The sequence below is a fragment of the Chiloscyllium plagiosum genome, unplaced genomic scaffold (genome assembly GCF_037043375.1).
Source record: "Chiloscyllium plagiosum isolate Xiang-an unplaced genomic scaffold, Cpla_swu_hap1 HiC_scaffold_7, whole genome shotgun sequence".
In the NCBI taxonomy this organism is placed as follows: Eukaryota; Metazoa; Chordata; class Chondrichthyes; order Orectolobiformes; family Hemiscylliidae; genus Chiloscyllium; species Chiloscyllium plagiosum.
Window position 1 is genome coordinate 98773940 of NW_028270145.1, and position 26813 is coordinate 98800752.

Genomic DNA, 26813 nt, shown 5'->3' on the forward strand with positions numbered 1-26813 from the left:
ATACATTTAATTTTGCTTTAGCAAACATATTTATTCATTTTTAGATAGTAGTGGTTTAGTAGCTTGCCTGGAATGTGTATTTGTCTATCAATAAAAGACAAGATGAAATTGGATAATCCCTACATGTTCCAGCTGTTAAGATGTTTACCACATGTTCCGTTCATGCTCAATGTAAACTTCGCTATCTATAAAATTATAGTTAATTTTTAATGGTTCATGGCTATTTGCATCCAGATCACCAGTATAAAAGCAAACAGTGAACCCTATAATTTATTTCCTGTCTAACCTTCTCCCAGCAAAGGTCTCAGTAAATGTGAAGAAATTTGTTGCAAGTTTGGAAGTTAAACTCATAAGACTAACTCTTGTGGTTCATCCTCTTGCAGGTTTTCCATCATGAATTTCAACACCCAGTTCATAACGTTCACTGGTATTCTGCTGTGTGCTCAAAGTTTTACTTTGGATGCTGCAAGCACACTGATCTACAAAGACCTGAAACTTAAAGTAGCTAATGCTGAGATGGTACATACAAACCAAGTGAGAAGCATCATAAATTTGAGAGATCTGCTTCTGAAAAAAGGTGAGCTGTTTTAATAATATTTCTTCTGAAAACTTTGGTGTGATTATAATAGATTTTTCCTCAATCTTTACTTTTACACTTTGATTTTTAAAAATGGGCTCAATAAGCCCTTGACATTGTATTCAAGCATTCCTCTGGCCTTTATGGTGCAGCTTTCTATGCTCTGCCTTGATCAGATCAGGAAGGAACTGATTAATGCTTACCATGCATTTATCAGGATACGCTTCCCATCTTGAAATCTCTTTATAGTCTTTGTAGTTCAAATGTTGCTCAAGCATTTATGTTAATCATTGTAGAATCCTTACAGTGTGGAAACAGGCCCTTCAGCCCAGGAAGTCCACATCAACCCTCTGGGAGGAAATCAGAGCACCCAGAGGAAACCCACGCAGACATGGGGAGAATGTGCAAACTCCACATAGACAGGTGCCCGAGACTGGAATTGAACCTAGGTCCCTGAGGCTGTGAGGCAGCAATGCTAACCATTAAGCCACTGTGCCACCCTTGGTGACTTCATCCTTACTTTAAATTTCTCTTTTCACTCGTCTCACTTTCTTCAGGTCAAGAGTGTGGCCACGGGTACCCTCACAAGCCCCAGTATGGCCAGTCTCTTTGTGCAGTATCTGGAACATTTCTTGTTCAAGTCCTACTCCTGCTCCCAATCACAACTCTCTCCAGTACATTAATGACATCAGGGGCACTTCATCACTCTCTCACCCAGAACTGGAAAGTTCATTTATTTTGCTTCTAATCTACTCTCACCTTCACCTGGTACATTTCGGACTCCTCCCTTCCTCGATAACTGCTTCCATTGCTGGGGATAGGCTGGTCATCAATATCCACTTCAAACCCAATGACTCGCACAGTTACCTGGACTATACATCCTCACACCCGGCTTTCTGTAAAAATTCTATTCCATTCTCCCAGTTCCTCCATCTCTGTTGCAACTGTTTTGACAATGCCAGCTTCTTCAAGGAAAGTATCATATAAGTGTATTGGTTTTTAAGGAGATATCACAATTGAGAACAAACAGTATTTTCTTTTAACTTTTATTTTAAAAAGATATTTAATTATATGATTTGAATGCCAATGTGAATGCATGAAAAGTTGTTCAGAAGATACCAGTATAATGCACTAGTGGTACTGACCAATAACTCAAGTTAGGATTTGGTCAACTACCTGGTGAGCATCGGGATTTCAAATCAAACCATCAGGAAGAATTTTGGTTTGCCCTGTCCACAGAATCATTTTTGAAATGACTTTTTCTTTCCAAATATAAATGTTAAAATTTTTTTGGAGTAAACATATCGATTTTGAGATTATTAAACAGAGAAATTGAGAGAGAGAGATTGGATAGGCAGGGTAGGGAGTTTAGATTAGAGTGGTGCTGGAAAAGAACAACAGATCAGGCAGGCATCCGAGGAGCAGGAAAATCGACATTTCAGGCAAAAGCCCTTCATCAGGATTTCCAGCATCTGCAGTCCTCACTTTTGCCAGGGTAGGGAGTCCTTTTGTCAATTTTTGCATGAAGTTGTCACACTTAAATGCACAGGGAGAAAGTGCGGACTGCAGATGCTGGAGACCAGAGTTGAAAAATGTGACACTGGAGAAACACAGCAGGCCAGGCAGCATCTGAGGAGCAGGAGAATCGATGTTTCGGGCATAAGCCCTTCTTCAGGAATCCTGAAGAAGGGCTTATGCCTGAGACGTTGTTTTTCCAGCATCACATTTTTCAACACTTAAATGTACAGTAATCTTGTTGACATACTTTGTACAAAGAAAGTATAAACAAAGTAAATTAAGGCAAAATGAATCACAACTTACTGTGCTGGTTCAGCATATGCTCAGGAAGACAAATGGAATGGTGCAATGGAAACCGAGAAGTTAAGTACAGAACTTCTACAACAGCTACACAGAGCCTTCCTTAAACTGCATCTGGAACAATGTGTGCAATTTTTGTATCCTCACTTAAGAAAAGATGTAAAAACATTAGAAATTGTTCAGAAAGATGTCATGACTAATTACTGGGATGTATAGGCTACACGTGAGTGCAATTGCAACATTTAGTAGACATTTGGAAATGTCTATGAATAGGAAAGGTTTAGAGGGACATGGGCCAAAATTTGAAAATGGGACTAGTTCTGTTTAGGAAACCTAGTACACGGATGAGTTGGGCCAAAGGGCCTTTCCCGTACTGTATGATTCTGTAAAATTTAAGCAAGTTGGGCCTACACATCAGAGTTTAAAAGAATCAGAAGTGATCTTAGTGAAACATGTAAAATCATGAGGGGACTTGATAGGGTGGGAACTGACAGTTTGAAAAATAGGAGTCTCCCATTAGGTCAGAGATGCGGAGAACATTTTTACTCTCAGTATCAGTTTGTGGAATTATTTTCCCCACAGGACAGTGAAGACTGGGATATTGTACCCAAGCCTGGTTTAGATAGATCTTTGATTGACAGCAGGGTTAATGGTTTTTTTTAGGAGGGGATGTCCAGGAAAGAGCAATTGTGTCCACAATCAGGTTAATCAAAGTTTGTCCAATGCCAGAGCAGATCAGGCTCAAAGTGATGATTGGATTACTGCTTCTATTTAGAGTCATAGAGATATACAACATGGAAACAGACCCTTCGGACCAACTCATCGATGCTGACAAGATATCACAACCCACTCTAATCCCACCTGCAAGCACCTGATCCACTTCCCTCCAAACCCTTCCTATTCATATATCCATCCAGATGCCTTTTAAATGTTGCAGTTGTACCTCCATCACTTCTTCTGGCAGCCCATTCCACACATGCACCACCTTCTGCATGAAAAGGTTGCCCCTTAGGTCTCTTGTATATCTTTCCCCTCTCACCCTAAACCTATGCCCTCTAGTTCTGGACTCCTCCACCCCAGGGAAAAGACCTTGTTGATTTACCCTATCCATGCCACTCATGATTTTATAAACCTCTATAAGGTCACCCCTCAGCCTCTGACACTCCAGGGAAAATAGCCCTAGCCTATTCAACCTCTCCCTATAGCTCAAACCTCCAACCCTGGCAAGATTCTTGTAAAGCTTTTCTGAACCCTTTCAAGTTTCACAACATCCTTCTAATAGGAAGGAAAACAGAATTGTATGCAATATTCCAAAAGTGGCCATGAGATCTAACCTTGTTAATCAGTCTCCATGGGGAACCTTGTCGAACGCCTTACTGAAATCCATATAGATCACGTTCACCACTCTGTCCTCATCAATCCTCTTTGTTACTTCTTCAAAAAACTCAACCAAGTTTGTGAGACATGATTTCCCATGCACAAAGCCATGTTGACAATCCCCAATCAGTTCTTGCCTTTCCAAATACATGTACATCCTGTCTCTCAGGATTCCCTCCAACAACTTGTCCACCACTGATGTCAGGCTCACCGGTCTATAGTTCCCTGGTTTGTCCTTACCACCTTTCTTAAACATTGGCACCATGTTGCCAATCCCCAGTCTTCTGGCACCTCACCCGTGACTATTGACGATATGACTATCTCAGCAAGAGGCCCAGCAATTACTTCCCTACCTTCCCAGTGTTCTAGGGTACACCTGATCAGGTCCTGGAGATTTATCCACTTCTATGCATTTCAAGACATCCAGGACTTCCTCCTCTGTAATGTGCACATTTTTCAAGATGTCACCATCTATTTCCCTACATTCTATATCTTTCATTTCTTGTGGTCTTGCGAAATTTCTTCTAGTCCTCAACTATTACACACGCAAGAACTTAAGGGCATAGTGCATGTATTTTTCACTTTTTTTTGTTTGCGGGACAGGGGAATCGCTGACAAGGCAAACGTTTGTTGCCCATTCCTTATTGCCCTTGAATTGAGTGGCTTCATAGCCCATTCCAGAGGACAGTTAAGAAGTAACCATTTGCTGGGGATCTGGAATAATATATAAGCCAGACCAGGTAACAATGGTAAATTTCCCTCCGTAAAGGATTTTAGTGAAACAGAGATTTTTTACATGAGACTTGTTCAGAGTTTCACAGTTATCATTACTGAGATGAGCTTTCAATTCCAGATGGATTAATTGAGTTCAAGTTCCACTATCTACTATGGTATTAGCCTGGGTCTCTGATTAGAAAGTCATTGTCTCCCTCAAATGGTGGGCATAGGATACTAAGGTTAGACATGAAGATGTTTCCATGTATGTAGTGACATTTTATATATTACACATTTCAGTCTCATAGTGAAAAATATGTCAAGGCAAAAAGGAGAAGCTGAAGGACTATAAGCAACAAGAGATCAACAAACAAATCATCCTCAGTAGTTAGTGGTTGATTGATCTAATTGGATGTGCCCTAGACTCTTATCATTTCTATATCCATCCCGACCCAAGGTATTTCACGTTTATTAAGTTACAGTCGAGGTATGGTCTCCTGGTTTTGTAGGTAAAATGCAAGTTTATTGGTGCACATCAAGACCCCACAATCAGCAATATCAAATAATTGCTCAAAAGACAGTAGTAATTTCTGAAGAAGGGTCACCAAAACGTTAACTCTACTTTCTCTTCATAGATGCTGCCTGACCTGCTGAGTTTCTCCAGTAAATTCTGTTTCTGTTTAAGACAAATTACTAGTTTTGTTGATTGAGCGATAACAGTGGGAATGGTACCAACGGATTGTTAAGTGTTTTCTTAGTTGAAATTCACCTTTGATTCCGCTGCTTCAAAAAAGGAGCAGTACTCCAATCAATATTAATCATTCAGCCTAGCTGATGGCTTGGAGCTTAGACCCATATCTTAGAAGAGGGGCATAATCTCAAATGAGCCAAATTGATCAAATCTAGCTGGCCCCAGCTAATGTCTGGGTCTTGTGTCAAGGTCTTCAGGCCTTAACAGGATTGGTCAGTTTATACCATACAGAGTTCCATCTTGATAGCAAAGTAACCATTGTGCTTCATTACTGGTATAATGCTTCTGTCCTTATGTAATCAATCAAATCTAATTTATCGTGAACAAAATTTGTGAGTAACTACTGAATGAAATGAAAAACAACAAATTCTTCCAAACTAAAACACTGTACAATAGATAATACAATAGTTCTATAAATAGCATGCTTGATAGAAATAGACATTTAGAAATTATATTTCTTACATTGGATTGCATATTTATTCATAATGTAGTGCAATCTTCTTAAATAACTATCAAATAAATTTAAGACACAAGATATAATTATTCATACAAGTGTGGACATGAAAAAACACTGCAAAATAAATTAAATGCTTATTGTCATAGCAAAATACTCAAGAGATTGCAATGAGCTTCTTCAACGAGGATTCACTGAAGATGGCCTCTACGTGATCCAGCCAGAACCACTAGACCAAACACCACCCATTGTGATCAACTGTAACATGAGTTATGACTGCAGTGGTGGATGGACGGTGCTGCATCGGAACACCAGACAGAGCGAGATGACATGGAATGAAACATGGACTGCGTACAAGTATGGGTTCGGCAATATTCAGGGTGACCACTACATTGGCAATCAGTATATGTACTACCTAACCAGCCAGAAATGGTACAAAGCAAGAGTAGTAATAGATGAGGAGAAAAATGGTTGGACTCAACAGAGCTATGCTGAGTATGATATTTTCCGGTTGGGTGATGAGAGCACACACTATAGAATGCAACTTGGTGCATACAGGGGTGGTGCTGGAGATGCTTTGGCAACCTTTGAAAATATGGTTGATAATTTGCCATTTAGCTCAAGGGATAATGACACTGATGGTGATGCAGCTAACTGTGCTTCCAAGTATGGTGGTGGGTGGTGGTTTAATACTTGCTCAAAAAATAGCCCCTTTGCCATGTTGACCCAAAAAGAGAACATTCACTGGAAACCTTTCTGCCAAAACTGCAGGCATGTCGTTCTCATGGTCAAACCTGTCAGTATGTATTGCCGCTCTGAAGAAATGACACAGTAGATTCGATATTGTTTTATTACAAAATGCAAATGATTCTTTCTGAAATCAGTTACTGGAACAATATAATCCAGATTGTTAGTGTAGGAACTTTTGGTGTAGTTGAAAAATAAAATTCATTAAAGCACCCACGTATGTTTTGGTTCCTGGACATTATTTTAGCAAGCAAAGCAAAACATGCTGTGTTGGTATCTTACTCTTTATAGATTCACGCTAACCGGTCCATTTTTAATTTTCTTCATTGGGGGAAAACTGATGACTACCTTTTCCTCACTATGGAAAGGAATAAAATTACCCAATGGCCTAGCAACGTCGCAGCAAATCTGCTAGCGATTGTCAAATAAAATAAAAGAAAACTGATTTTCCAATTTAACCAACAAGATAATGGAAAATATAAAGGTTCTATAGATAGCACCAAGTGATGAATCTGGTACCACTGCTTTCCACACTTGTTCAAATTACTGAGTAACGCTGCTTAACGTCTTATCCTGAGACCATGAATGCAAATGCAAGCTCACTTTTTATAACACTTTGCAGAGTTCGGCACAGCAAGAATGCTCCTTCCAGGACAAACAGCAGTTGGCTAACATTGGCTTCCTCTCACCCTACCAGGTTCTATGCATGCCTCCATTCGCATTGCAGTCACTCTAAATCAGTGTTGACGACACTGGGGAATTTTCTTAGCACCTATACTGTAAATCCTCACTTAAAGTTCCTTGACAATCACAACTTTTCAGTGAAATATTAAAACTGTGGATGGGAGGTGGTTAGCTCAATTGACTGGACAGCTGGTATGTGAAGCACAGTAATGCCAGCAACACAGGTTCACGTCTCAGAACGGTGAAGGTCTTGTCTTCTCAACTTACCCCCCACCTCCACCACCTGATGTATGGTAATTCTCAGGTTAAACTCACCACCAGTCATCTCTCTCTCTCTCAAACAAGACAGCAGCCTTTGGGACTATGGCAATTATAGTTCTGTAGGTCCTTCCCCATTAGGAATAATAGAAACAGGACACCCTCCAGACAGAAGTATTTTACATTATCAAGTGAAATATTTTAAAAAAAGTTTTAAAATATTAAAGAAAAATGTAATTTGCTGCTTATAGTATCATCTTCTGTCCAGCAAACCTTCCCAAACACCGCCTCCTCATTGCTGCAGCCCCTTCCTGCTTCCAAACCCTCTGGGTTATGACCTCTATCCAGTTCCTGACCCTCCGAGTTATAGGGCAAACTCCAGCCTGCTTGATCCTCCCTTTTGCCACTTCAGTCTTCTGGAATTGGTTTCCCATTCAAGATCCAGAGCTAAAGTTCTGATGATGTGGATGTGTAAATCTCAATGGTTCTGTTCAGGAGTGCTGGGACTTTTACAATCCATAACAAAAACAGAAATTGCTGTAGGAACTCAGCAGATTTGGCAGCATCTGTGGAGAGAAAGCAGAGTTAACATTTCGAGTCCAGTAACCCTTCCTCAGAACACAATCTTTTTCTGTCTTTTATAATCCATTTTCGATTTTTAAATGCTCCCTCTCACCTCTCCTGAACCCTCTAGTGTGAGTAAGGCCTAGGAGGAAGAGCATCGAGGCAGAAACAGTTTTGAAAGTCATTTAAAATTTTTGTATAAATGTGATTTATAAAGTCCCAGTGCTTTTGAACCACTGGGACTTGCACTTCCATGATATCAGAGCTCCTGTTTTAGATGTGATCTGGCTTTGGAATGGGAAGTGTAGTTCAGGAAAAGGATACTCCCATGAATTGGGGAGGGAGAAGATGCTGGAGATCAGATAGTAGACCAGTTCTGACGAAGGTCACTCAACCCAAAATGTTAACTGCGATTTCTGTCCACAGATGCTGCCAGACCTGCTGAGCTTTAACAGTAATTTCTGTTGTTGGGCCGAATATTGGGTAAGGTAGTAATCTAATCATGTAGGAAATAATGTTAAAACAAACCTTGCAACGGTCAATAAGATTACAAGACCCATAATTTAACAATGTAAAAGCAAGACATTAAAAATGACTTTAAACACGAACATACTGAAGGAGTATGAATTTTATAGTAATTATTCAAATGAGGTCTGTGACTCCTTGAGCCCACAGCTTCAAGAGATTTAGATTAGATTCGCTACAGTATGGAAACAGGCCCTTAGGCCCAACAGGTCTACACCGACTCTCCAAAGAGTAATCCAACCAGACTTATTTCCCTACATTTACCCCTGACTAATGCACCTAACACTATGGGCAATATAGCATGGCCAATTCACCTGCCTTGCACATCTTTGGATTGTGGGAGAAAACTGGAGCACCTGGAAGAAACCCATGCAGACACGGGGAGAATGTGCAAACTCCACACAGACAGCTAGCTGAGGCAGGAATTGAACCGTGGCGCTGTGAGTCAGCAGTGCTAACCATTGAGCCACTGTGCTGCCTAATGCGTTTTAAATTCATTTGAAGCTCTAAAATGATGGTCTTCATCATTGATACTTTTCACTTTCTTTACCATGCTTACTGAGTCCAGCATATAATGATGACATGTATGGGTTTTAGTTTCTCCTGTACTGCAGCGGTGAAGAAAAATGACCAATATTCAGGGATATTTCAATGGCCATAATCTTGAGCAGATGTGACAGTCAAGAAGGCACAACAATGCCTCTTCTTCCTCAGAAGGCCAAGAAAGTTTGGCCTGTCCATAAGGACCCCTATCAACATTTACAGATGTACCATAGAAAACACTCTGGGTGCATCACGGCTTGGTACGGCAACTGTTCTGCCCAGGACCGTAAGAAACTACAGAAAGTTGTGAACACAACCCAGACCATCACGCAAGCCAACCTTCCATCCACTGAATCTATCTATATTTCTCGTTGCATGGAAAGGCAGCCAACATCATCAAAGATCTTTCCCACCCCAGTTAAAGTCTCTTTCAACCTCTTCCATCAGGTACAGGACACAAAAGGTATAACACATGTACCAAATGTATCATGAAGGTGTACATGTGCACTGTACCTTTAAGAGACATTGGAAGCTGGCACAGACTAAGAGAGGCACAGATTGTACTGAAAGAGGTTAAAATGTAACATTTGACTGTGAAACCAATATTGCAGATGAGTTGCCATGATACAAAAAGCAAATTCAAATTCGGCCAATCAGTTTAAATTATGCCCAAGATACCAAAATCCAAACAAATTTGAATTTAGTATTTTGAACAACATGTAAAACAATGAAATGATCTGATGTTTTGGGGTATAAAACTAGATATTTTGAACAGTTAGGAGGAGAACAGCTAAGAAAACCAACAAGTACAGACTGCTAGCTGAATAGCTCTCTGAAAGGTACCGGTTCATATGGAAGACCTGTGAAGCAGAATACTGAAGCCAACAGAAGAAAATCTACATAGGAAGATACAGAGAAGATTTAACAGCTGGCTGGTTTTGAAATTTGAATTTTTTTTTGTAAATGTCAATCGGGGTTTTTCAGACCAGTGGGAGGTAAAAGATAGGTTTACGAGAAAGGAGTTGTAAATAGCTGTTGTTCTAATGTTCTCTGTTGGACTTAGGGAATAAAATTGTTAATTTTTACTTTAAATATTGACCTCTGGGATAGTTCTTTGCCTCTTAAACTTTAACAGATTATGGGATGTAAGTTTCTCTGTGTGTCAGAGTTAAATTAGCAGGGGGGTTTACCCCATGTTGTAACAATAGGTTTAAGGAAAGCTGCTTCCCCGCTGTTATTAGACAACTGAATATACCTGTCTAATTTCAAATCTAATGTTGATCTTGCTTTTGTGCAGCTCCCGTGCAGCTGTAACCTTGTATGCCTTGCTCTGTCTAATCACTCTATCATCTGTACATCCTTGTATGCTATGACCTGCCTGTACTGCACACTAAACAAAACTTTTCACTGTACTTAGGTGTATGTGACAATAAATCAAATCAAATCCACCTTACTTTTTTTGTTACCAAAGTGGATAACCTCACATTTATCTACCTTATACAACCTCTGCCATGCATGTACCTACTCTACTTATCCAAATTGCACTGGAGCAGCTCTACATCCTCCTCACAGTTCACCTTCCCACCCACTTTTGTGTCAGATACTATGCTTAGCTCCCTTGTCCAAATCATAATATATTATGAATAGCTAGGGTCCAAGTACTAATCACCACAGTACCCCACTGGTTGGCTACCACTTGTAAAAGGACCCATTTATTTCTCACCTGTTTCCTATCTGCCAAGCAATCCATATTAGTACGCTACTACCAATCCCAATGCTCTTTAAGTTTACACGTATACATCCAGTGTGCAATCTTATCAAAAGCCTTCTGATAGCCCAGGTAAATCACATCCACTGGCACCCCCTTATGAATAATATAGTTATGTCGTTGAAACATTCCAGTAGATTTGTCAAGCATTATTTCCCTTTCATAAATCCATGCTGACTCTGTCCAATCCTGTCACTGTTTTCCAAGTGCTCTGCTATTAAGTTCTATGTAATAGTATTTAACATTTTCCCCACTGCCGATGTCAGGCTAACCAGTCTATAATTTCTTGCTTTCTCTCTATCTCCTTTTTAAATAGTGGGGTTACATTAGCTACTTTCCAATCCATAAGAACTTTTCCAGAGTCTACAGAACTTTGAAAGATTATCACCAATTTATCTACTATTTATGGGGCCTTTTCCTTAATTATGTAGACTGTTAGGTCCTAGGGATTTATTGGCCTTCAATCCCATCAATTTCCCCAACACCATTTCCCTATCATACTGATTTTATTCCGTTTCTTCCTCCCTCTAGATCCTATGTTTTCCAACATTTTTTTGAGATGCTATTTGTGCCCTCATTTTTGAAGATAGAACCAAAGTATGTACCTAATTGATCTTCCCTTTCTTCCCATTATATGTTCCCCTGTTTCTGACTGTAAGGGGCCAACATTTATCCTCACTAATCTTTTTTTCTTCACATATTATACAGTTATCAGTAGGGCCCTGGGAAGTGTTGCTGAACAAAGAGACCTGGGTACAGGTGCATAGTTCCTTGAAAATGGAGTTGCAGGTAGACAGGGTGGTGAAGAAGGCTTTGGCATGCTTGCCTTCATTGGTCAGAACGTTGAGCATAGCAGTTGGGATGTGATGTTGCAGCTGTACAAGACATTGGTCAGGCCACTTTTAGAATACTATATATAATTCTTGTCGCCCTTCTATAGGAAGATGTTGTTAAACTTGAGAGGGTGCAGAAAAGACTTATAAGCATGTTGCCAGGGCTGGAGATTTTGAGTTCATAGAACCTTTACAATGTGGAAATAGGCCCTTCGGCCCAACAAATCCACACCGACCCTCTGAAGAGTAATCCACCCAGACCCATTCCCTGAACCTATTGTGTACCCAGCCTATACATCTTTGGATTGTGGAAGCAACCCAGAGAAAACCCACGCAGACACTGGGAGAATGTAGAAATTCCACACAAACAGTGGCCCAAGGCTGGAATTGAACCCAGGTCCCTGGTGCTGAGAGTCAGCAGTGCTAACCATTGAGATACCAAGCCACCCCAAAGAGTTTTAGGAAAAATCTCAGGCCATCCCAGATGGGACTTGAACTCCGCAATCCCTAGTTTAGGAGGCCAGTGCTTTATCCATTAAATACTGGGGCCACATTGAATGAGGTTATATTGAGTAATAGGGAGAGACTGAATAGGCTGGGGCTTTTCTAAGTGGAGCTTCAGAGACTGAGTGGTGACCTTATAGAAGTTTATTAAATCATGAGAGGCATGATTAGGGCAAATAGACAAGTCTTTTTTCTAGGAAGGGCATCCGTTTAAGGTGGGAGGGGAAAGATTTTAAAAGGACCTGAGGAGTAACTTTTTCATGCAGAGGGTGGTGCGTGTATGAAATGAGCTGCCAGAGGAAGTTGCGGTGGTGGGTACAATTATAACATTTATGAATGAGTACACAAATTGAAAGGGTTTAGAGAGATATGGACCAAATGCGAACAAATGGAACTACAGTTGAAAAGTGTGGCACTGGAAAAGGACAGCAAATCAGGCAGCATCTGGGAGCAGGAGAGTCGATGCTTCAGGCATAAGCCCTTCATTAGGAGTGTGGAGAGGGAAGAGAACTGAAAGATAAATAGGGAGTGGAGCTGGGGCTGGGGGGGGGGGGGGGGGGGGGGGGTGGGAAGGGTAGGTAGGAAAGCGATAGGTGGATGCAGTAATTGTGATGGGTCAATGGGAGGGCAGAGTGGATAAGTGGGAAGCAAGATGGACAGGCAGGACATGTGAAGAGAGTGGTGCTGAGTTGGACTAGGTCAGATTACGGGAAGCATGGTGGCACAGTGGTTAGCACTGCAGCCTCACAGCGCCAGAGACCTGGGTTCAATTCCCGCCTCAGGCAACTGTCTGTGTGGAGTTTACACATTCTCCCCGTGTCTATGTGGGTTTCCTCTGGGTGCTCCGGTTTCCTCCCACAGTCCAAAAATGTGCAGGTTAGGTGAATTGGCCATGCTAAATTGCCCATAGTGGTAGGTGAAGGGGTAAATGTAGAGGAATGGGTCTGGATGGGTTGCTCTGCAGAGGGTCGGTGTGGACTTGAAGGGCCGAAGGGCCTGTTTCCATACTGTAGGAAATCTAATCTAAGCAGATTGGGATGTCTAGTCAGCAGACACTCACGCTAAACTGCCCTGTGGCCGAACACAATTCCCTCTCCCACTCCACCAAAGACATGCAATTCCTGGGCCACCTCCACCACCAGATTGACGCCTGGAGGATGAATACCTCATCTTTCACATTGGGACCTTCCAACCACATGGGATCAAATGTTGATTTCACCAGTTTTCTCATCTCCCTTCCCATCTTTTCACAGATCCAATTCAGCACCGCACTCTTGAACTGTCCTCCCTGTCCATCTATCTTCCCATCTACTTGCTCCACCCTCCGTTCCAACTTATCACCTTCACCCCTTACCTTCATCATAGAATCTCTGTGGAAACAGGTCCTTCAGCCAACAAGTCCACACTGACCCTCCGAAGAGCATTCCACCCAAACCCACTCCCCTACCCTATTACTCTACATTTACCCCGACTAATGCACCTAACCTACACATCCCTGAACACAATGGGGAATTTAGCATGGCTAGTTCACCTAACCTGCACATGTTTGGATTGTGGGAAGAAACTGGAGCACCCGGAGGAAACCCATGCAGACACGGGGACAATGTGCAAACTCCACACAGACAGTCGCCCGAGGTTACTGTCATCTACCTATCACTTTCCCAACTACCTTCCCCCCAGCCCCACCCATCTCTCAGCCCCCTTGGGCTTCTCCCACATTCCTGATGAAGAGTTTATGCTTGAAACATTGATTCTCCTGCTCCATGGATGTTGCTTGACCGGCTATGCTTTTCCAGCACCACACATTTTGACTCTTTTACATTGTTTGTATGTTCCTCACAAGCTCCCTCTTGTACTCTATTGTCCCCTCTTAACCAATCCCTTTCTTCTCTGTTGCTGAAATGAAAATTTCTCCCAGTCGTCAGGTATGCTGCTTTTTTGATCTGTGTGCCTTTTCTTTGGACCTTATATTCACCTTAATTTCCTTTGTGTGCAATGGTCAGACCACCTTTCCTATTTAACTTAGGCCAGACAGGAATGAACAACTGCTGCAGTTCATGCACTCTTTAAACGTTTGCCAGTGCCTCTCCACTGTCATCACTTTAAATCTATCACAACTAGCTCACACCTCAAACTATTGTGGATTCCTTTATTTCGATTCAGGACCTTAGTCTTAGAACAAACCACATCATTCTCCATCTTAATCATATTATGGTTACTCTTCCCCAAGAAGCCTTGCATAGCTAAATTGCAAATAATTCCTTCCTCATTACAGAATGCTCAGTCTCGGATGGCTTATTCTCTATGGGACACCAACCAACCCCACTGCCTTTGGCCAAACACTTCAACTTACCCCCCCAACCCCCCACTCCACCAAGGACATGCAAGTCCTGGGCTTCCTCCATTGCCACTCCCTAACCACCTGATGCCTGGATGATGAACAACTCATCTTCTGCCTTGGGACCCTCCAACTTCATGGCATCATTTCCCCTCCTCCCACCTTATCCCAGTTCCAAACTTCCAACTCAGCACCGGCCTCATGACCTGTCCATCTTCCTTCCCACCTATCCAGTCCACCCTTCTCTCCAACCTATCACCATTATACCCACCTCCGCCTACTTATCGCACTCTCAGCTATCATACCCCAGCCCCTGCTCCATCGCCCCCCCATTTATCTCACCACTCCCTTGGCTCACAGCGTCATTCCTGGTGAAGGGCTTTTGCCCAAAACATCAACTCTCCTGTTCCTCAGATGCTGCCTGACCTGCTGTGCCTTTGCAGCACCATACTCTCAACTCTCATTTCCAGCAGCTGCAGTCCTCATTTTCATCTGGCCTAGTTCAACATATTGATCCAGAAAACCATCTTGACACCCCAAGAATTCATCCTCTACAGTATTGATATTGATTTGATTTGCCCTGTCATGTGCATATTAAAGTCATCCATAATTATAGTGGTATCTTCATTGCTTGAATCTCTAATTTCCTGTTTAATGCATTCCTCAACAGTAACACTACAGTTTAGGGGTCTGTATACTGTACATGTCAGTATCCCACTGTACTTTTTTGCCCCTTTGTGTTTCTGAGCTCGACCCACACAGGTTCTATTTCACTGGAGATCATATTCTTCCTCACTGTTACATTAATTTTCTTTAATCAATAATGCTACCCTACTTTCTTTTCCTTTTTGTCTGTCTTTCCTAAAGTTCCCATTCCTGGTCACTTGCATCTACATCTCTATAATCCCAAATATATCATACCTGCTTACAGTACATCTAATTGTTGACTAATTCATCCACTTTAAAGTGACTGCGTGTTAAAATACAAATCTTTAAGGTTTATGTTTTTAATGTTCTTCATCCCATTCATATTAATTTACAGCGGCCTTGTTCGATTCTTACTCTTGAAATCTCTGCTGATCACTTTTCTAATTTCCCATTGTCTTTTGTCCTTGCTCTGTTTTCCTGTCTTCTATGTATCTGCATAAGCTCTAATCTCCTGTAATTTTAGTTCATACCCTCCCCAATATCTAATCTTCAGATGAAAGTGGGAAACGTCACCCATTGTCACAAGTAGCTGTCCTGTGGTCACCAGCTAGCAGGATTCAGTTGGATGATTGACACAGTGTAAACCACCTGCTCCTAGACATCAGGTATATCAACGAGTTTTCAGGGTCTCATTGGACAGTTCTGGTCAGAAGGTCCTTGTAGTTGCCAGTCTGCATCAGGGAGCTGTTTTCTTCAGAAGGAAGATAGACCAGAAGAGATGGAGGGAAGACCCAGAGGAAGTTCCCTAGTACTTCGGCCAGACGGCAGGATGCTGCCTTCACAACTTTAATGAAATCAACACATTCCATGCCATCTGCCTGTTCTGTGCTTTAATGAACCATTCTTAATTGTCATAGGGTGTATATTGTCTAATTCACTAATGTATACAGCTAAACTGCTGTTTTGCAACAATCCTAACAAAATTCCTTACAAATAGTCAATATTTAAGTAACTGTGATCACACACCCCTAAAAATCAACACTTGCCAAATACACCATACGCAACTGAACTATACATAAACATAGATGGTCCACCTTCTTGTTTGTAGTTTATATATTGCTTCTACATGATGACTATATATGGGTGTTGCTTAATTGAATAGTTTGCTCATGGAACTGGAGCCCTTCTCATCTTATTGACCACAGATGTATTTTATTGGCTAAATGCACTGGTCTTGCAATGACACAATGGGATTCAATGCAGCCCAACATCATAGAAGCAGCATTTCCTAATTTATACAAACCATTCCAGTTAGCATATAAGTTAGAGGTTCATCAGTTTTAATTTAAGCAAATAAAGAGCTTAACAGGAGAAAAACAGGCAGCCTTGCAAAAGCACCATAATATTATACCATTTATTTTCTAAAAAAATGCAGATTGCTCGTACAGGATGAAAATAGCACATTACCAATCATTTAATCGTGGAGTGTAGCCCCTGTGATAAAGGATTTCTGCACATGCCTGTGAAACCTGAACCTCTTAGCAAAATGAGAACTCACAGGTAGAAGCTCTTTCTGCACTGTCAGACCACAGAGGTTTCAAAATCTATCTTGTACATACATATAAAAATCACAGAATTAGTTCTCTTAACATTCTGGTGGCAATTAGGCACAGGGCCCTCAGTCAATGTGAACGCCCATTATTTGCTACATTTGTTCCTTCTTTGTCAACGGTACATGGACATTGTCCTAATTACCCTTGGGAAGGTGGTGGTAAGCCGCCTTCTTGAACCACTGCTGATCCTGGGATGCAGATACACCCATGGAGCTGTTAGGAAGGGAAATAACATCCTGAAGTGTCAAGCTTAGAGGGAACTAACAATGCAACCAATTTATTTGCTTTTTCTGCACTTTTAACTTTTGACCACTATTACTTTTTTTATTTCAGAACTCTCTTAAAATGTCAAATATCCTGTGAAAGCGAATATTCATAATGTTCTCATTCTCATTAGTTACTCAAATTCATGCTACTAATGCATCTCTGATACTGCAAATGAGGTGGCCCAGCCATGTATATCATGCCGCTTTGCACACAATATGGGTGAGACCCAGAGGTTTGCCCACTGACAGTCAATGACTGGTGAACTTCACCTTTCAAGTCAGGTTCAAGATTTGATTATCAAACAAGGCTTGAGTTCAAGTGTAGCTCTTTTAGATTTAACTATCTTCATTCATGATTAAGCCACTATGTATAATCTGCAATTCTTGCGAGATCATCATAACCTCAAACAAAAGGATATCTGCACATGCCTGTGAAACCTGAACCTATTAGCAAAATTATAATTCAATACAAGAAAAATGTAAAGGAAAACACGAGTGATTGATATAGGTTTGCAAGCCATGTAAAACTGGCATGCTCTTGGACTCAGTAACTTGCATAAAAATGTAACAACATTTGGTCAATAAAAGGCAAAGAAAGAAAAACAAGTAGAATGCCAGTCTCTCAGTTTCCTGCTTTTTGCCATGATCTGTGTCTGAATTTTATGAAATTAGATGATCCTTTGCTATAAAGGATAATTTAGTCAGTTTGGCAATGTAATAGGTTATAAGTCACCGGAACACCAGTGAATCTTTATCAATCACCACACTGGAACAGCTCATTACAAGGTGCAGCAGAACTTCCTATCCACAAAATGCATTTTTGTGATGCTGGGAGATGCTTCCCTCACAGAGAATCTGGGAGAACAGGAGAAAGCACACAGTTTGGGGCACACAGTAAACAAAGGAAAGCAAAATTGGAGAGAATTCACTGCACAAGATATTGTGCAAATGTGTACCTAATTGGGGGATGTGTCAATGGCAAAGGCAGCATTTGTCACCCATCCCTTACTGTTCTTAAGACGGTAGTGATGTAACTTTCTTGAACTGTTCCAATCCTTCTGGTGCATGGACACCCACAGTATCCTTATGGAAAGATTGCCATGATTTTGACTCAGCAATAACCAAGGAACTGCAATATGGTTCCAAATCAAGATGGTGTGTGGCTTTCAGGTGAACTTGCAGGTGGTGGTATCTGATACCTCTGTGCTTCTAGGTAAGGGTTGCAAATTTGAGAGATGTTGTCGAATGAGCCATGATGAGTTGCTGCAGTGCATCCTGTCGATAGTATACACTGCTGCCACTGTAGTGGATAGAATGAATATTTAAGTTGGTGGATGGGGTACAATTCACTGGTTTACATCCAGCAGTCTTTCAGAGTATTTTCAATCATCTCTTTTCTGGAGGTGTAAGGAGCATGTTTCAATCTGAACCAATGCCTTGGGAACAGATTTCCATTTGTTGCATACATTTCCACTCCTTTTTTACCCAGAAGAAAACGAAATGTTCTATTCCGTGCAAGTACTTTATCATAAAACTCAATGCCTCCTTCTGCATAGTTCTTTGATATTGTAGCTGTGCGGTGGTCTGATCTATAGTCAAGCCAGTGACTAACTGTATCAGAAAGAAGAAAGTAACCTATAAGTCCCACTGCTACTACAGTCAAGTTGAAAAAGCCACGTACTAATACAGGACCAGAGTACAAACCTAGGGCTTGTTTTGCTGCCACCCCAGTCAGATATGTGCCTGCTAAACAGACTGATCCCACCAGTGAATAAATGATAGGGCTGTTGCTCTGCAAATACATAATCTCTCGAGCTATGGCAAACTTCTGTGCATTAGGTGAAAAGGTGAGGGATTCCCTTAGGGCTTTTCCCACCTCACTGTCCCATTTGACGTCTCTGCCATTGATCATGACAATTCGATTTGTTATTCCTTTTCCTTCATCATCTGTGCTGTTGAAGTTGGCAGGGATGCCAATGATGGCACCAGCCGGTAACCAAGGGACACCCGCACTCACTGGCTGAAAGCTGAAGGCAGCAAACGCTGTGTAATTCTGTGTTGAATCCACCCCAGCATCTTTAAGAACCTCTTGAAAAGTATCTTGCAATTTGTCTGAAAGTTCAGCAGGGATCCCTCTTGACCAAGCTTGGTACAACTTTCCATACGTCTGCTGGGGGAAAACATGACAGAAGGCATTGGTGACAAACAGCCCTCCACAGGAAACAGCCAGCAACTTTAATCTATGCCTGGTGGCAAATACAGTAAGTTTCCTAACAAATTGACTTGCCATCATCCAAGTGTTTGTATGGGTGAGTATATCTGCAAGAAAAAACATACCATTTAGACAGGAGTGGTCAGTTTGATTTCTCAGTTATGTGCTTACAGCCCCTTGAGTTGTTCAATCCTTCAATTAGATCATTCTTCTCCTGCATCTCAACTCCTTTTAAATATCTTTGTATCATATCCATCGATCTCATAACCTAACAAAACTCCATCAAACAATTGTTTTGATAGCTTCAATTTTGCTGCTCCCACAAACCTTTGGGAGAGATGTCCAAATTTGTATCGTGTGTAGGGAAGTAAACACGTCCTCACATCCTACCTAAATTGCCTCACTCAAACTTCTGATCACTTGCCTTTATTTTGATTTCTTCAACAAAATAAATAATTCCACTGTACCTACCATCGACAGTTGAAACAACTCAATCAGATCACTCTTCAGTCTAATTTTCATTTCTAATGGGAGCTGGTGTTGCTGGCAAAGTAAGCAATTATTGCTCATTGCTAATTGCCCTTGAAAAGCTGGTTGAATATGTTAATTTGATACCCAGAATAAAAAGCCAAACTCAAAACGTGCTCGATAAACTCGGCTGGACCGGCAACCTTCGTGTTGGGGGGGGGGGGGGGGGAGAAGGAGAGAGAGTGAGAGTCAGAGAGAGAGAGAGAGAGAGAGAGAGAGAGAGATAGAGAGATAGAGAGAGAGATAGAGAGAGAGAGAGAGAGATATAGAGAGATATAGAGAGATATAGAGAGATATAGAGAGATATAGAGAGAGAGAGAGAGATAGAGAGAGATAGAGAGAGATAGAGAGAGATAGAGAGAGATAGAGAGAGATAGAGAGAGATAGAGAGAGATAGAGAGAGATAGAGAGAGATAGAGAGAGATAGAGAGAGATAGAGAGAGATAGAGAGAGATAGAGAGAGATAGAGAGAGATAGAGAGAGATAGAGAGAGATAGAGAGAGATAGATAGAGGGGGAGAGTGAGAGCGAGAGAGAGAATGAAAAAGAGAGTGAGAGTGAGACAGTGAGAGGGAGAATGAGTGTGTGAGAGAGAGAAAAACAGAGTTAACATTTCAAGTCCAATGTGATTGTTCTTCAGAACTGAAGGGGACTAGATAATGATGGATTTCATGCTCGGTTGTGACGGAAAATAATCTGAATGAGTTGTCGAGCCCTATGTTGGTTCTTCAAGCTATAAAGTGCCTAAGCAGAAAATGAGATGTGATTTGCTTGGGCTTCACTAGAACAATGCAGCAGCACATCTCGGACAGAAATGTCTGAATATGATCTCTCATTTTCCAGTCCACTTCAGTTCCAAAGAAGAAACATATTGAACTCCAAATGTTAACTCTATTTCTTCCATCACAGACGGTGCCAAACCTGCTGATTTTCTCCAGCACATTTTGTTTGCATTTCAGATCGCCAGCAGCTAAAGTACTTTGCCTTTATTTGAGGTCTGTACCTACAGGGAGTTAGAAGAAAGAGAGATGATTTTCCAGAAATATACAAGATTTTATAAGAACATAAGAACTGGGAGCAGGAGTAGGCCATCTGGCCCTTTGAGCCTGCTCCGCTGTTCAATAAGATCATGGCTGATCTTTTTGTGGCCTCAGCTCCACTTACCCGCCTTCTCACCATAATCTTTAATTCCTTTACTGTTCGAAAAAAATCGACCTTAGTTTTAAAAATATTTCCTGAGGAAGCCTCAATCACTTCCATGGACAGGGAATTCTACAGATTCACAACCCTCTGGGTGAAGAAGTTCCTTCTCAATTCGGTCCTAAGTCTACTCCCCCTAATTTTGAGGCTATGCCCTTTTGTCCTAGTTTCACCTGCCAGTGGAGACACTCTCTCTGCTCCTATTTATTTATTCCCTTCATTATTTTATAAGTTTCTATAAGATTCCCCCTCATTCTTCCACATTTCATTGAATATAATCTCAGCCTCTCCTCATAAACCAACCTCTTCAACTCCGGAATCAACCTAGTGAACCTCCTCTGCACCCCCTCTTGTGCCCTCAATAGAGGAGACCAACATTGCACACAGTACGCGAGGTGTGACCTCACCAATACCCTATACAGCTGCAACATAACCTCCCTGCTTTTAAACTCAATCCTTCAGCAATGAAGGACAAAATTTCATTTGCCTTCTTAGTTAGCTGTTGCACCTATAGACCAACCTTCTGTGATTCAGGTACAAGGACACCCAGGTCCCTCTGCACAGCAGCATGCTGTACTTTCTTACTATTCAAGTATTAGTCCTTTTTACTGTTATTCCTACTGAAATGGATTACTTCATATTTATTAACATTGTACTCCATCTATCAGACCTTTGCCCACTCACTCAAACTATCTTTTTGAAAGTTTCATAATCCTCTGCTTTACCACTCATCTTAGTGTCATCTGGAAACTTTGACACACTATACATGGACCCCAACTCCAAATCATTTATATAAATTGTGAATAATGGCGGTCCCAACACTGATCCCGGAGGCACACCACTAGTCACTAATTGTCAATGAGAATAGCACTCATTTATCCCCACTCTTTGCTTTATGTTGGTTAACCAATCCTCTATCCATGCTAATACATTGTCCATAATACCTTGCGTCTTTTCCTTATGCAGCAACCTTTTGTGAGTGGATTCCCAGTGAATGTTTCCACTTTGGTGGGGGGGGGGGGGGGGGGGGGGCGGCGATGGAAACACTAAAATGAGCTATGATGTGGAGGTGCTGGTTTTGGACTGAGTCAGAAGACACCAGGTTTTGGTCCAACAGATTTATTTGAAATCACAAGCTTTCGGAGTGCTGCTCCTTTGTCAGGTTAAGTCAGGTTCACCTGACAAGGGAGCAGCGCTCCAAAGGCTTGTGATTTCAAATAAACTTGTCAGACCAAAACCTAGTGTCATGTGACTTCTGACCTAAAACTAGCTGATATTGTTTAAGAATAAAGGGCTGGCCTTTTAAGACAGAGAGTAGTTTTTTTTTTCTGAGGGTCATTGGTCATTGGGCAGTATGGTGGCTCAGTGGTTAGTACTGCTACCTCACAGCACCAGGGACTTGGGTTTGATTCCAGCCTTGGGCGACTATCTTTGTGGAACTTGCACATTCTCCCCATGTCTGCATGGGTTTCCTCCGGGTGGTCCGGTTTTCTCCCACAATCAAAGATGTGCAGGTTAGGTGAATTGGCCATGCTAAATTGCCCATAGTGTTCAGGGATGTGTAGGTTAGGTGCATTAATCAGGGGTAAATGTAGAGTAAAGGGGAATGGGTTTGGGTGGGATACTCTTCGGAGGGTTGGTGTGGACTTGTTGGGCTTCTTTTTACCCCAGAGGTACTGAAGTTCAGGTCTTTATATTTATTCAAGGCTGAATTATACAGATTTCTATTACACAAATGATTCCAGAAGACTGGAGTAGAAGGATGCAGAAGTTATGCTGCAAATATACATAACCCAGTTAGACCCCACTTAGAGGTGTGCAGACTGGAGGATATATTAGCACGGAGCATGTACAATATAGGTTTACAAGAATGATACTGGACCTTTAGGGATTAAGTTATGAGGAGAGACCACACCAATTAGGTCTGATTTCTCTAGAATTTAGAAGGTTAAAGGGTGACCAGATCAAAGTCTTCAAGATATTGACAAGAAACGAGTGGGTATATAGAGATAAACTATTTCCACTGGTTGTGGAATCTAGAACTAGGCAGCATAGTCTGACAATGAGGTCCAGACCATTCAGGAGAACTTTCAGGAAGCAATTCCATACAGAAAAGGTGGTAGGTGTTTGGAACTTTTTTCCACAAACTGCAGTGGATGCTGCACCAGTTTTAATCTGAGAGAGATAAATGTTTGGTCACTAAAGGTATTAAGGGATATGGACTAAAGGTAGGCATATAGGCCACAGATCAGCCACGATCTCACTGAATGGTGGAACAAGTTCAAGGGGTTGAATGGCCTATTCTTATGTTCCTACATAAAGATTATGAGGTGCAGATAGAAAAGTAGAGATAAGACTTGAACCAGATCTTACTGACAAGTAAAGCATGTTACAAGAGCTAAATGACCTGCTCCTGCTCCCAAGTACCATGAGTCATCTTCTTGAACAGTTGCCGTCTTTGTGGCATAAGTACACCCACACTGCTATTAGGGAGCTCCAGGATTTTGACAGTGCGGGAATGGCAATGTGGTTGCAAGCCCAAATAGTGTTCGGATTATTGGGGGACTTGCAGGTGATATCATTCCCATGCATATGCTGCCCTTGTGGCAGGGGTCTGAGTTTGAAAGATTCAAAGGAAGGAGATTTGGTAACAATCTCAAGCCTAGTCTGACCTTAGCCAATAAGTGAGGGTTGGCATATTGGTAACATCACTAGTAATCCAGAACCCCAAACTAATGTTCTAGGTCCATAAGACCATAAGACATAGGAGTGGAAGTAAGGCCATTCGGCCCATCGAGTCCACTCCGCCATTCAATCATGGCTGATGCGCATTTCAGCTCCACTTACCAGCGTTCTCCCCGTAGCCCTTAATTCCTCGAGACAACAAGAATCTATCAATCTCGGCCTTGAAGACATTTAGCGTCCCGGCTTCCACTGCACTCCGTGGCAATGAATTCCACAGGCCCACCACTCTCTGGCTGAAGAAATGCCTCCGCATTTCTGTTCTGAAATGACCCCCTCTAATTCTAAGGCTGTGTCCACGGGTCCTAGTCTCCTCGTTTAACTGAAACAATTTCCTAGCATCCACCTTTTCCAAGCCATGTATTATTTTGTACGTCTCTATTAAGTCTCCCCTTAATCTTCTAAACTCCAACGAATACAATCCCAGTATCCTCAGCCCTTCCTCATATGTTAGACCTGTCATTCCAGGGATCATCCGTGTGAATCTCCGCTGGACACGTTCCAGTGCCAGTATGTCCTTCCTGAGGTGTGGGGACCAAAACTGGACACAGTACTCCAAATGGGGCCTAACCAGAGCTTTATAAAGTCTTAGTAGTACATCTCTGCTTTTATATTCCAACCCTCTTGAGATAAGAGACAACATTGCATTCGCTTTCTTAATCACGGACTCAACCTGCATGTTTACCTTTAGAGAATCCTCGACTAGCACTCCCAGATCACTTTGTGCTTTGGGTTTATTAATTTTCTCACCATTTGGTCAAAATGGATTTGAACCCTACCATGGCAGATGGTGAAAGTTGATTTCAATAGAAATCTGACATAAAATGTTGGCACAGTGGCAACCACATAACTACTGAAAAGGCTCATATAGTTCACTTAGGGAAAAGAATCTGCTGCCTTTGCTTTATTTGGCCTACATGGGACTTCAATCCCACATCAACATGGTTGCCTCTCAAAATAACTTCAAGGTAATTGGGGATGACTTATTACTGACCCCACTGAATGGCAGAACTGACTCAAAGAACTGAGAGGCCTATTCTTGTACCACACTTGCAACTGCTTATCTCTTCACAAATGCTGCCTGACCTGCCACGTTTCTCTACCTTTTTTTGTGTTTGTTTCAGATTTCTAGCATCATCATTGTTTCTGCTTTAATCTGCAAGGTCCAAATGACCAATTACTGCTTCCCAAGTGCTATGCACCCCCTTTCTCGAACCACAGCAATCCAAGGGCTGAGGTGTAAGGTCACCCATGGTGCCATTAGGGAGTTCCAGAATTCTGACTCAGTAGCACCAAGGGAACAGCGATATTGTTCCAAGTCAGCATGCCCACAACCCATAAGCAAATATTAATTATAATTAAAAAGAAATGGTTAAAACCCCACTTTGGGCCGATCTGCCTTCATCCACAACATCCCAAACTGTTCCCCGAAGTAAAGATTTGGGAGAATTACGTGACGTGCACGGGTGGCTCCGTGGTTAGCACTGCTGCCTCACAGCAACCGGGACCCGGGTTTGAGTCACTGTGTGGAGTTTGTACATTCTCTCAGTGTCTGTGTGGGTTTGCTCCGGTTTCCTCCCACATCCAAAGATGAGCAAGGTTAGATGGGTTACCAATTGGAAAGGAAGGGATGGGATGGTCTTTGGAGGGTCAGCGTGGACTCGATGGGCCAAATGGCCTGCATTCACACTGTATGGATTTTATTACTGGAAACAAGCATCTGTGAGACGTTTATTTTCTCCTCTTCCCTCTACAAATGAAAGGCGAGCAGCAAAGCTGAGACAGAGACAGAGGCAGAGGCAGGTCAGACCCCAGTCCCAGCCTTAGCTCCTTGCTCCTTTTTTATGGTCACCCCGGGATACACTTCACAATAGACAGAGGATGGGGAAAGCCATTTCAAACCCACTAACAACTAACAACCCCCAACCCCTCCCTGCTCTCGGATTGATTTTTCTTTTTACCTCAGACTCCAGGACAACCTCAAACACAGACCGGCTTTTTTCCCCCTCCCAGTCGTTTACGACACTTTCCAGCAGCTGCTCCCAGAATACGGCGGACTTCGGGTCGCTGGTCTCTCCCGTCGGGGATGAAGCCGCCGGAGTCGCCATCTTTGTAAAGTTACGAGGGTGTGCGGCCACGAAGGTGCGGATCAATGAGTATCCATCTTTGTAAGGTAATGTCAATGGGCGGCCATCTTTGTAAGGTAATGTCAATGGGCGGCCATCTTTGTAAGGTAGAGTCAATGAGCAGCTATTTTTATAAACTCCATGAGCGGCCATGTTTGTGAGGTGGAGCCCATGAGCAACCATTTCTGGAGAGTCAAATGAATAACCTTTGATGAAGGTTAATGTGTTAATATTTGTATACTGGATGCAGCTAGGGGGAGGAGTTGAGTTAAAAAAAGTAAAATATGTTTTAAAAATTAATTCCTTCAGCTAGACCCCTTACACACACATACAAACACACATTGTATCTTCTACTTGGGTTAATGTAATTTTCTTTTTCAATTGGTGGACATTGAAAACCTGAAATCGGAACTGAAATGATGGAAATACCCAACAAGTCCATCTTTCTCAGCCTTATGTCGAAACAAGAATTCTGCCCTATCGCTCTATGTGACAGCAGTTTCAAAGACTCACAACCCACTTAGAAAAAAAAATCCCCCTCATCTCAGTCTTTGTGATGATGATGTCACTTGAAAAAGGTTATTTTGTCCTGGGTTTTTGAACAGAGGAATGTAAACGCAGAGGTTCCAAAGTGGCTTGGGAGCTAGCCTGAATCAATAGTCATGCTGCGGAGGAGCTGGTGTTGGATTTGGATGGACAAAGTTAAAAATCACACAACATCAGGTTATATCCAAAAGGTTTATTTGGAAGCACTAGCTAGCTTTTGGAGCTCTGCTCCTACATCAGGTAGCTGTGTAGCAGGACCATAAGACAAAAAATTTATAGCAAAAGATTACAATGTCATATAAAAAAATAGCTCAGTCAAGAGGACTCTAATTTCACACCTTTAATGCATTGTCTGAGCTGAGATGTTACCTATTTTTCATAAAACTGTACGTTATCTCGAGAATGTGACTTAAAAGAAGTTCTGGGATCTACATATTAATGAACCAAAACCTGCAACCCATTTTAAAAGATGAAAGAC

General features: G+C 41.9%; 2 protein-coding genes across 4 annotated transcripts; one reads left to right on the forward strand and one right to left on the reverse strand.

Moving 5' to 3' along the window:
• Nucleotides 1-345: 345 nt before the first annotated feature.
• Nucleotides 346-6654, forward strand: LOC122551774 (fibrinogen-like protein 1-like protein). The gene is made up of 2 exons (XM_043694232.2): nucleotides 346-577; nucleotides 5841-6654. The coding sequence occupies exons 1-2, from the start codon at nucleotides 394-396 to the stop codon at nucleotides 6524-6526; spliced, it is 870 nt and encodes a 289-aa protein (XP_043550167.2). The 5' UTR covers nucleotides 346-393; the 3' UTR covers nucleotides 6527-6654.
• Nucleotides 6655-16503: 9849 nt separating this feature from the next.
• tmem177 (transmembrane protein 177) lies at nucleotides 16504-25714 on the reverse strand. Of its 3 annotated transcripts, none has more exons than XM_043694236.2 (2): nucleotides 25625-25714; nucleotides 16504-19301 (listed from the first exon to the last, which is right to left on the reverse strand). In XM_043694236.2, the coding sequence occupies exon 2, from the start codon at nucleotides 19273-19275 to the stop codon at nucleotides 18337-18339; it is 939 nt and encodes a 312-aa protein (XP_043550171.1). In that variant the 5' UTR covers nucleotides 19276-19301; nucleotides 25625-25714; the 3' UTR covers nucleotides 16504-18336. The 3 variants fall into 3 exon arrangements, with proteins under 3 accessions (XP_043550171.1, XP_087845453.1, XP_087845454.1); XM_087989327.1 differs by lacking the exon at nucleotides 25625-25714 and adding an exon at nucleotides 23769-25531; XM_087989328.1 differs by lacking the exon at nucleotides 25625-25714 and adding an exon at nucleotides 20643-20719.
• Between the last annotated feature and the right edge of the window lie 1099 nt (nucleotides 25715-26813).

What these genes read in the sequence shown, in the direction of transcription:
- tmem177 (XM_087989327.1), bottom strand. Translation starts at nt 24,342, where the DNA reads ATGCAGGTTGAGTCCGTGATTAAGAAAGCGAATGCAATGTTGTCTCTT. An exon ending in GGGCTACGGGGAGAACGCTG is followed by an intron (nt 19,302 to 23,768) that starts GTAAGTGGAGCT and finishes TTTTTCTTGCAG; the next exon opens with ATATACTCACCCATACAAAC.
- LOC122551774 (XM_043694232.2), top strand. Translation starts at nt 394, where the DNA reads ATGAATTTCAACACCCAGTTCATAACGTTCACTGGTATTCTGCTGTGT. An exon ending in AGATCTGCTTCTGAAAAAAG is followed by an intron (nt 578 to 5,840) that starts GTGAGCTGTTTT and finishes TTATTGTCATAG; the next exon opens with CAAAATACTCAAGAGATTGC.